This window comes from Blennius ocellaris, assembly GCF_963422515.1.
Source record: "Blennius ocellaris genome assembly, chromosome: 3".
In the NCBI taxonomy this organism is placed as follows: domain Eukaryota; kingdom Metazoa; phylum Chordata; class Actinopteri; order Blenniiformes; family Blenniidae; genus Blennius; species Blennius ocellaris.
Window position 1 is genome coordinate 6,511,927 of NC_137652.1, and position 11,902 is coordinate 6,523,828.

At 42.7% G+C, this 11,902-nt stretch overlaps 1 protein-coding gene across 1 annotated transcript in view; it reads right to left on the reverse strand.

Annotated features, from left to right (window-relative positions):
* Nucleotides 1-11,607, reverse strand: part of tll1 (tolloid-like 1) — a 42,261-nt gene extending 30,654 nt beyond the window's left edge. The window contains exon 1 of the mRNA XM_080520998.1: nucleotides 11,364-11,607. Within this exon, the coding sequence (XP_080377124.1) occupies nucleotides 11,364-11,544 (181 nt within the window). The 5' untranslated portion in view covers nucleotides 11,545-11,607. The remainder of the gene's footprint in view (nucleotides 1-11,363) is intronic.
* Nucleotides 11,608-11,902: the final 295 nt, after the last annotated feature.

Sequence of the window (11,902 nt, forward strand, 5' to 3'; positions counted from 1 at the left end):
CCATAGTGATACCATAAATAGCTCAAAGTCAAGTCGGTGCAGAGGGGAGAGGGGAGAGGGGGGGGCCGAGGACAGCCAGGCTGGGAGATGCAGGAGAAAGGGTATCGATCCAAAAACCTCAGGACATCCCGGGAGACCTGCATCATGCTGACCAGGGCCTTACTGTTCGCCCTTCAGCAGGGGCACTGCAGCAAGCAGGCGCACAGCAGTACTGCAGCAAACACAAAGAGCGAGGCGGGCTACACCCCCGTGCATCCAGCAGAGCCCACCACGCCGGCGATCAGCACATCGGCTTTGTTATTGATCAGACACAGCAAACGCCGGCTTTCTGCAGGCATACAGCCGGACGACACACGTTGGCCGGACGCACACATTGACGCGCGAGGCTGCCGAAACTAAGATTTTGCTCCCCGGACAGTCCAGTGCAGCCGTTCGAGCCAATAGAGTGACCAGACACTTTTCTGAACTTCCAAGTGTGAAATAACTGAGGAAGACAACAATATTCAGGAGATAATTAAATTGCATTGAGTGAGTTGTGTGGCACATTTTACAGATTAATATACAACATAATGTGCTTTACAACAAAAGGTTTCAACTGAAATGTGACACTCTTTGGGAGTTTTGTTTAAGTTTTGTTGGGGTAAGGAGGTTGATCCATTTTTTTTTCTTTACAAAAATATTAAAAATATTATAATTGCCCCCCCCCCAAAAAAAAATCCCACTTGGCAGACTCTTGTTTAATGTTACTATGAAACATTAAATATCATTTGCCCATAGCTGGCTGGGATCTGTGACAGTGACTCTGAGTTGGATGTAACAATGCAGAAGATGGATGGGAGTTTGTGTCTTTTCTTTGAAAACAATACTTGAATGACAATTGTCATTGAGAACAAATACATCTAATTTTGTGCTTTCATTTTCATTTCTACTGTGTTAGAATAGTGGTTAGGTAAATATGTCTCAGAAATTCTTTGTGTGAATCAGTGACTGTCCCACCAGCTGGGATGAGCTCCAGCCGCTTCATAACAAATTGGCCAATGCAGGAGACAGATTATATAAATCCCGTACAATATTCAAAATTGAGCTTTCTTTCTTTTCATCGTCTCCAGTGTGACTTACTGGTTTCATGCTATTTTTCAACAAATTAACCTTCAGAAAGTTCCTTTAAGCACTGTAGTATTCAAGGTCCTGACATGAATAGATAACAAGGAAACTGTACTTCAAATGATTACAAACCATAAAGGCCAAAATTGTGTTAAATTACAGCACATTGTGGGGCTGGGAAACAAAAGATTAATTTAAAATCACTTTTTTAAACTTTCAATGGAATAGGTTTTTGATTGTATTACAAAAATGTAACAGCAAGACAACCGTATAGGTTCATCCTTTTGGTTAGTTTTCCATCAAATTATACTTCATGTTTCTCTTAAAAACATTCAGAAATGTGATGCTGTATGTATCCTTGTATGTATATATTAATTAACTATCTATAATTTTATGAATAGTAAACATCTGACATGAGGTTTTGTGGCTTTAACTCTCCTTTTTGCAATCGTTGAACAGCACAGGAGGATTATACACTGCTGAGCTATGCACTCATGCTGCACTCTCCAGGGTGTATCCAACACACACACACACACACACACACACACACACACACACACACACACACACACACACACACACACACACACACACACACACAACTTAACCCACCTACAGTGTGACCTTATATTTGCTAATGAGGGTCTTAGTGAGGTGTGTGTGTGTGTGTGTGTGTGTGTGTGTGTGTGTGTGTGTGTGTGTGTGTGTGTGTGTGTGTGTGTGTGTGTGTGTGTGTGTGTGTGTGTGTGTGTGTGTGTGTGTGTGTGTGAACTCGTGCAGGTACGTGAACCCTTCCACTGGTGTGACATTCTCATATCGCCGATACCTGTTCCAGTGAACGTACCGTAATATTAAAAAGAGATTATCTCGGTCCTGTTTGAGGCTTTTCTCCAAAAGTAATCATTGTGCAAGAGGCTTGATCCACGTTAACCCTTCGCAGGCTCCAGCAGGTGCAGCGTTTCGAGCTCATGCCGTACGCTGACACGGTGTTGAAAACGAGCCACGAGGAGAAGAGCTGACAAAACTAGTCAATACAGCATGCTTCCCAGCCGAGTGTGCCAATATGTACTCCACCCTGAGGTTTCCATGACGGAAGACTCAACCCAAAAAGACGCAAGCGTTCAAAAAAAAAAAAGAAAAAAGAGAGAGAGTAGTTTATCTGAGTGCATGTATGAAGATGTGCTGCTCCGGATTCATACAGTGGCTATGTCCACAGCCACTGTTTGAATCCTGATGCACCACCTTGCATTACCTCCACTTTTACTTTAAAATCACAGGGATGAGATGAAAGTTGTTGGTGCCTTTGTTCAGCTGTCAGAGCGGGGCCGGAGCCATAGAGTACAGAGTACCATGTACGATCAGAGCAGGAGGAATGATACTACATAAAGTACTAACAGGAAGTACTAATTCTGATTGTGAAATTATTAACGTGGTAACAATTATTAAAGCTTCCATCAACTTGTTACTTATTAGTTTTACAGGAGATGAAAGTCTTTGGAGAGCTCCGGTCTTCTCTCTGGAGATGAATACAGTGCTATAAATAAAAAAACAAAAAAATCTAAATAAATATTTAATTGAGCAATTTACTTATGCGATTATCTTTGTCTTGGTATAATTGTACATATTTATAACTGTCAACAATTAGTTAGTAAGATGGCAACCCAGGATGGCATGACAATGAACACCATTACACATATTTACATAACACGTCTCCTCTACTTCTTTCCGTAGATGAAATGCACAGTATTCCTTCTGTTTCATTTCTGGGTCAGGATCCAGCGCCAAACTCTAGGGCTGAACACCTGTTTGTGTTCCAGTCCAACTGCTCTCGTCTGGAACACGCAGGCCTGGATTCACTTTCTATCACATTATCTGATTGTGACAGCGGGTTCTTCAAGATACACATTTGCAACAGTGGTGTGTTTGTGGTTCACTCAATAGGATCACAGCTACGATTGAAAAAATATGTCTATAAAGTGGGGGGATAGCACATGGTTATTCTCAATAGATAGCCAAATGACATAATTTCAATTCACTCATATGATAAACAGCCATGCGCCACTTCCAGCCGCCCTGAAGAGTACATTACTCCCTGAACCACACACTTGGATACCAGATGAAGAGCGTGGTCATTCGTGGGGATACTGACCAGGACCCCGCTGCATGAACTGTCTCTCAGGATGTTTTGTAAGAACGAGAAGTCAAAACAACCACTTCGAGACCCAAACTATGCACGGCCCCCATTGTCCATTGTGCAACAGGGTAGAACTGAGCCGAAGCCCATTGGGACCTCAGGCCACATTTATGTGGATCACAATAAAGGTTATCGATCTTTAAAACGACAGCCTCATTCAAAACACAGCGCTGCTGCATGCATGTTCGTCCAAGTCCTCACAGAATAAGATGACATGGCTGTCACTGATTTCCTTTGTGAATACATGACATGGAATAACAATGAACTACTTCACTTAGTAAGGTGTTGGAATGTGCAGAGATGCAGTAGTCTGTATCCTCATCGGGCAAAAATGCACTTGGACACACACACACACACACACACACACAAACTTTGGATGCTTCCTTCAAATTGAGAAATGCTCACATCTCCACCCTCTTGCATGCTTTAAGGAAAAAAGACAGGAGGATATCATCTCCACTTTATGGAGACGATGGCGTTTACGCTTACATGTGAGTGAAGAAAAGTGAAAGGGACGGAGAGTTCTTGAGAAGTTTTCAAATCACCACAAAATGGACAAACTAAGGAATAGTTTAGTAATATCACAAGTCAATGCAAAACACAACCTGTCTAATTATACACATGTATAAACTTAAACACAGACCCAGATACACGACAAGACCTAGTTACACACTCCCATGCCACTGTTTACTTCCTCCGCTGGAGGGTGTGTGTGTGTGTGTGTGTGTGTGTGTGTGTGTGTGTGTGTGTGTGTGTGTGTGTGTGTGTGTCTACATGCATCAACACAGCTATAAGCAGATGCCAGGTCAGCGAGGCGCTCGACTGGAGGGCTGAAACGACCCGGAAGCGAAGCCTCATCTGATTCTAAACAAATCTACAATAATGTCAGTAAAGAAGTACATTTATGTATCTTTTTTCATTTCCTTTTAGGTGATTTATGACAAAATGTGATTTATGACAAAATATGATTTCTGACAAATTACTCCAGTGAAATTCTCCTAATGTAACAGCAAATAATAGTTTCTTTTTAAATGCAGCTAAGTGTCTTTGTCCATTTGTGGTATTTAAATGGAAATAACAATTATAATGGTTGGAGAAAACCTAAGGAATATCTGTCGTTTCAAAACAACTGCACAATTTTACAGCACAATAAAAAGTGTTTGGCATGAAGCAGAACACGGAGGTGGTGTAACCTCTTCGTCACTTTACTACAACGCTGAGGATTTCTCCACAGCGATAGTGACAAATAAGAGTTATATTGTCGAACAAAGTTTAATAAAAAAAGATGAGAAAGAAAAAAAGCATGCACTTGCGTCAATCTTTCAAAGTCAAATCAGACCGAACATGTATCCAGACCACTCTCCAACACAATTGTGAGGCACTGGAGACAATCCCAGCTGAATTTGAACAAACTTAGGGTTCGGGTCATTTCGGCAACAAAATGCATTTTTATCTGACATATTCCTACAAAAGCATATTTGTGGCTTCAAGCTGACCAAACATCTCAAGATGAATGAAATAGACTTTTTTTTTTTTTTTTTTTAAGAGCAGACAACCAATATCACCAGGGCCACATCCGCATCCTGCAGTAATTAAGTTGGACAATTTCAGCAATTCATCCAACACCGGGAGAACTCAGTTGAAAGAAAGGTACCAAAGGACTATTTGAAAACCAAAGAGTGCTGGCTGCCGTGCAGAATCCTCCACGTTCACCCGACGTCACCCCCTCAGACATCTGTAGGAGTGCTTAAATCCGAAGACAGGACACAAAGCTCTTTGGGTCGTCCCAGTGTTTAACAGGGGTTATCCGGCCATGCAAAGAATCAGATGTCAAGTCATTCTGAGTGCATTCTGACATTATAATATTAATAGGTAAAACACACGCTTTAGGATCCCTTCTATAGACAGCATGAAGGAAACTTTCACGTGGCCAAAAAACAACAACCTACCAAGCAGTCGATCCAAGGAAACAATGAAACCGAGCCTTTATCTGTACCGGTGTAACGTGTATGTCAGTTGTGAACACACTGTGAAACTCTAAATAGCTAAAAACAGCCGTAGAGGGAAGGTGGCCTTCCCCTCGGCCATGTGGGTGAACAACTTTGCTGCTATAAATACCATCAGGAAAGGCTAGGTGACATAAAAGCACCCAGACATTTAATAATTGAACAATTCGTGGCAGGTGGGCGGAGTGACGGCGGCGGTGCTGACTCATGGCTTCTGCAGCTCCGGAACAATGATGCTCCAGAACAAACAGTCGGCTCTCAGCACCGCCTCCGACTTTGTGCTGAGGTGGGAATCCTGAGGAAGACTTCGGAAGCTCAGTGGCAGGAGCACTCTGCTCGGGAAAATCCTGTTTAATATAATATGAGTGAGACCGGTTGCTCGCTCACACACACACACACACACACACACTCAGTCACACACACACACTCACACGTTGCTCTAGTTTCCTTCCAACTGAAGAATGGGGGAAGGGGTGAACAGTAGCTCCGGCTCACTGGCACGACAAGGCGGGATTCACACTCCAGACACTCGCACATGCAACGTTACTGACGTTGGCATGCACATCCAGCTGCTTAGGTTGCGCCTGATGCTCCGACGGAATACCAACGTGGTTGTAAAACTTTTACAACGCAGGTGTATCAGCATCCAACCGTCGGATACGGAACACCGGGGCAACTGCGTTCTGTGCAACACAAGTGTCTGCAGAGGCTCATAGGTTCTCAAGCACTGATACAATTCACCATTATGTTAATTATATATATGAAACTCCCTGAAGAAATCACTGAAGTCCAGACACAAATCAAGAAGAAATCTGTGCTTTGTGTCAAATCAGCACCTTAGTCTTGTTGCACACAAAACCATCAGACTTCACTGAATGCATAACTTTTTGCATCTGCGGCAGTGTAAATAAAATACCTTTTTTGACGTATTGACGCTGCAATGTTGTGCTGTTGTTACAATATAAAGAGTATAACGGAGCGCATCTCATCCATATGGACCGTTCTTATCAGGTGGAATGCATGTAGGCTATTTTAAATGTGGCATACAGTTTTTATTAGATGCATCATAATGAACAAATAATAAACAAATCACTTAAACTAAGTTACATTAATAGTATAACAACTACTTTAGAAAAAATACAGGCTATAACAGTAATTAATAATTAAATGTTTAATAAGAATTTAATGTTTTAGGTATTTAGGTTTTTTTTGTTTAACTATTCATGCGCTCCCCCAACGGATTGGTGGCCTTTCAACTGTGCACCAGTATTTAATACAAATCATAGCAATCAGATCATACCTTTATTTCACATCTCAGTCCCCGAGACGATTCAGCAGCCTGAGCCGACACTTACATCCCACACCAACGACCCTGCAGAGGGACAGTGTGGAGATCGACTACATGGACCTGCTTCTGTACGTTTTAATAGAACTTCGACACTGAAGAGCTCCTGGACACATCCAATCCAGTGTGTTTGTTGATATAAAATGCTTATTACTTCGGAGTAGAACAGCCCATCCCGTGTTTAATAAAGTGCTTCTCGCTGCACAATTTCAAAGGCACTTTCATAAACTGTGTAAACTGCAACACCTGAGCTCAGAATAAAAGCCCAATCACAGCCCCGTCGCGTCGTCTGTGCGCCGCCACTGACGGTTCGAAGGAGGGAGAGACGGTCGGTCTGTTGATCCACTCCTGAAGAAACGGCATGCAGTGTTCAGTTTGTTTAGCTTTCACTTCGTGTGTGAGGATTTTATGAGAACAGTGATTTGGAAGGAAGCATGAATGACTCTTGAGCGAGCGTAAGAGCACGTGCGTGTGCGTCGGTGTGTACGTGCGTGCACGCGTGTGTGTCATCTCCAGCTGAGTAGCAGGATGCAGACAACCAGGAAGAGATAAGCGAAGTGAATGGAGGGAGCTTTGCGTGTGCATGTGTGTGTGTGTGTATATCAAGTGTGTCGCTCATGTGTGCGTGTGTATTCGTGTGGGGAAATCACTTCACAAAGGCCTGGAAGTGTGCGTTCCCCCGTCTACCAGCGCGGGACTCGGAGGAGATAAGCAGACAGCCTAATATTCCCCCTGTGTTTTCCCAGCAAAAACAGGAGGCGGAATACCAACCACTCAGACTGATGCCACAGGGTCAGGCCTGGAATGAGTCCTGCTTCCAGCTCTTACATGCCGCACGCAGAATCACGCACACACCAATCAACAGATAAGTCCAAAAAATGTAAACAAACAAAAAAAAAAAATCAACTGAGATGCGGTCAGAAAACACAGATGTGAATCCGAGTGGGATTAAATTTAACTGTGTAGATGAGGAGATGAAAAACGTGCATCTGCCTGTGGAGGCTATGCTGGGTGTCTCCATTGTTTTGGTAAAGCGTGAACACGCACCTCCGCAGCCAAGGAATACAATCGTTTAACCTGGGAAAAAGCGAAATGTGCCCAAAAGGATCAATGAAGTGTGATTAGTTAGTTCAGATGATCCTACCCAGACAGATGTCATGTCTGGCCATCATTTATTTCATATAGTGGTTACCACTATCACCTCACTGTGACATTGCCCTCATTTGATTTCGGGAGTTTGCATGTTCTCCCAGTGCATGTGTGGAGTTTGTCTGGGCATCTGGATGGGCTGTACTTACGGTAAGGCTCTAAACTGTCACTAGCAGTAATTAAGAGAGTGTGTCTTCACCGGTCGCTGATGGATTGCTGACTCCTACTTTTACTCGTGAACAACTGGGATCATCTTCATTTCCTCAAATCCCAGATTGGTTAAAGCGATATGAAGGAAGGATGGACGTAGCATTGAAGCAATGGGTGTAATGTCTCACCAACAAAGTATTGTTTAAATTACATTGTCAATCAATGAGGCAGGAATTTGCAAAAAAATTAAAAAATATCTTTGAAACTGATTGGCTCCAACTGGAATTAGATCATAGTGATATCAAAGATGGACCGACAGATGAATGGAATGTGTAACAATGCTGTACATATATAAGAACTTGTGCATCAAAAAAAACATAATGGGAACAAAGGTCAAATTACCTGTTTGTTTACATTTTAATATTACAATTGGCATTGTGATAATTCATCAGTATTATCAACAGCCATATTGGCATATAAAGCAAGTTCACCATCATCCGTAAGATTTCAGAATATCCTGGAAATATACAAACGTAACCATAACCTGCATGTTGTCAAAGAATTCATCAATAGAAGTGGGACTTCATGAGATCCAGAAAACCAAAATATGAATCACCCCTCTGGACATGAATGAGCTCAACGCTGTAGCTGAGTTCAATGAGCAGAGATGAGAAACGCTGATCATTGAGTAAACTGCTAAAATGTTCACCTCAGTACCAGAGGGCCACATTGTGAACGAGTATATCTGCTACAAACACTTATATGGGAATTGTTGCAGTTATTCTATTAGAAATGATTTGTTTTTTTTTTTTACCTTGAAACAAAACTCAATAATAAAGGAATTCTTAATTTCATTATGACCTCATTCAAAGGGGCGACTATGCGTACCAACGCCCAAGACACATTCTGATTTATTACTGAATAGAATTTCCATTAGTCCTATATGCAAACTCATCACAAATGCTTAAAATATATATATTTTCCAATCGGAAAACTCAAATGAACAAAAAAGGAAGCTCAAAGTAAACGGGCACTTATCTGACACGACTTCATCAATTGACACAATATCCATGTGAAGAGGGCCTCAGCAGGTCGGCTTGATAAAATGTCCGTGGACGCAGGTAGGGGAAATGTCCCCGGGCGTTTTGGAAATACACGGGCTTCAGTCAAGCAGCATAACGGGCATGAATAAACCAGAAGAGACACTTGATTTGCATGTAGTCTCCCAAAACATGCATGTAAATGTTCCCTGTTCTGGTCCAGAGAGACACGGAGGGCTCGCTGACGCATGTTGTCAACTTCAACTCTGCCTCCTGCAACCACGCTGTGCTGTCCAGGAGCCAAAACAAGTAAATGTGCCCTCAAAAAGATGATTTCATAAATTTAAAGGAAAAAAAAAAAAAAAAAAAGGAGTAATTTCAGTGAGCTGTGTGTATTTGTTTAAGTTGAGGTGGGAAATCTGAGCGTGCGAGCATAAAACATGCTTTATGTACACGGATATTTTCAGCAAATAAAAACATGCTTGTATTTTCTCACGCGGGTTATTTTAACCTACAAACGTCGTTCAGTTACCCGAACATATGTAGACTGACTGTCTGCCCTCTACCTGCCGGGCTCCCATCCAAACACACACGGCAAGTTGTCAGCATAGCCGAAAGCCACAGAGTCGTGGGATCACAGTATCGACACACACCAAATAAATACATTAAAAAAAATGTTTTAAAAAATCACACACATAGAGATCAGTGTAACATGCACATTAGCAAACACACGCCAGTGTCCAGAGTTGTCAAGTTTGTGTATTTTGGTATGTGAGGAATGCGTTTAGGTCAACTTGTTGGGTGGAGCTCTTATCAGTTGGATGTATCATCACAGGCAACATTAAGATTATAAAGTAGCACGAAAACAACCACCAGCGTGCGTGTGTACACGCACTTCCAGACGCCAAGCGGGTGTAACCCAAGAGAATTTATACTTTAAAGGGCCTGAACGAGATACGTTCATGTCATTACATCCACCCTCAGTGCATCCCGATACACACTTTTACATAATAAGAGCCTCCGAGACCAATAAAACATGGACAGTATATTCAACCACCGGGTGCAACGCTCCGAAGAAGGTTTAGAAGCAACGAGACTGAAAGGAGACGGATGCAAAACAGGCTGTTTTTCGAACAAAAGCCACAGTTACATGTTCTCGTAGATTTGAAGCTCGCACGGAAACGTGGGGGGAAAAAATGTGAAATATGGGAGCTTTAAAAGATGATTACTGGTCTTAGAACTTCCCAACAGCTGGATGAGGAATCCTCACTCTGTTTTTCAGGAATGATGCGGGAGCTTTTAACATTGAGAAAAAATCCCCACTTGACTCTGAGATGCTAGATTTGCAGATCAGTAGAAAAAGCAGGTATTTGTAAAAAAAAAAGAAAAAAAAAAGGGGGGGGGGTGATATTCCTTGTAGTAAACATTGATGAAAACATCAATTACAACAGTGGTGAGTCTTGTTTGGTTAATGTTACATTTTCTAAACCTGGATTTTACTATTTATTTCCCGATAGTTGATATTTGGGGGACATTTATTTAAATTTACATAGATAGATAGATAGATAGATAGATAGATAGATAGATAGATAGATAGATAGATAGATAGATAGATAGATAGATAGATAGATAGATAGATAGACATAAATAAAGCACATGTGAGGAAATAAAAATGTCAAAGCAACACTGCACCATTAGTTTGATTATAGTGTTATTTTCACAGGAATGCCTGGTATTAGAATACAGTGTTGCTCCACAGCAGCTCCAGCCTCATTAAATGTCCCACTTTTTTTCTTTTTTCATCCTCTGAGAAAGACGCATCAGAGCTTCATAGGGATGAACCAGGCTGTTTCTCATCTCCATTGATGGTTAATTTAACATCTGCACATACCAGCTCAAGCAGCCTGCCCGTATATTTCTCCACTATAATTAGCAGCCCTTTGCCCACAGGTGACGCACACACAAGACTGTGTATGTGTGCAAAAAAAAAAATGTTTTTTTAAAGTGCATCTCGACTGGTGCGCGAGCTTAGCGGGACCGTCACCGGGCTGCACGTGGCATCCATCTGTGGAATCACCACAAACACGACTTATCGGTTATGAAGGGTGGGGAAAGAGGGGCATCTGGACCGGTGCGCGTGCGAGCGTACACACACACACACACACACACACACACACACACACACACACACACACACACACACACACACACACACACACGAGCTGTCATTGCGCACACAAACACGTGCCATCATTGAGCCAGCTGTGACACAGGATCTGTGGAATCCGGACGCGTTCATAATAATTCCTGGTATTTGAAACTCAAATAAAGTTTAAAAAAAAAAAGAAAGAAAGAAAGAAAGAAACTGAACTCACCAGCTTTGCACGGATCCTTGTAGTCAATGGTCTCGACTTTCTCCTCTTCATAGTAGTCATAGTCTGGCTCCTCGTAGTCTAAACAGTTACAAATTGTTACTTTGCCCCAAAAAGTCAAGCCGGCGAGCACCAGCGTGATCCAGCGCATCTTTGCGGCCAGTGCCAGCGGCACTCGGTCCATCTGAACACTGAACTGCTCGGGCGGCGGGGAGGGGGGAATGCCCTTCTGCTCGTCTCCTTTCTTTTAAGGAGAGATGGCAAATCCACCCTTCGGAGAAAACCAAGGGAGTTTATCGGGGCATCGTGAAGACGCGCGTCCTCTCTGACAGCCTGTACTGCGGCCGCGTTACAAGTTACTCTGTCCTGCTCTCTTCCATAGTCGAATCACACTGGAGGAATCTCCCCCGTCCCGGTGTCACTCGATGAGTGAAGTGTTGGCTGAGGGGTCGTCCTCCTCCTCCGCGGATGAAGCTGCAGTGGGACCAAGAAGAGAGACAAAATGTGATGAAGACGGGAGGAGAGATCTCTGAGCGTAAAGA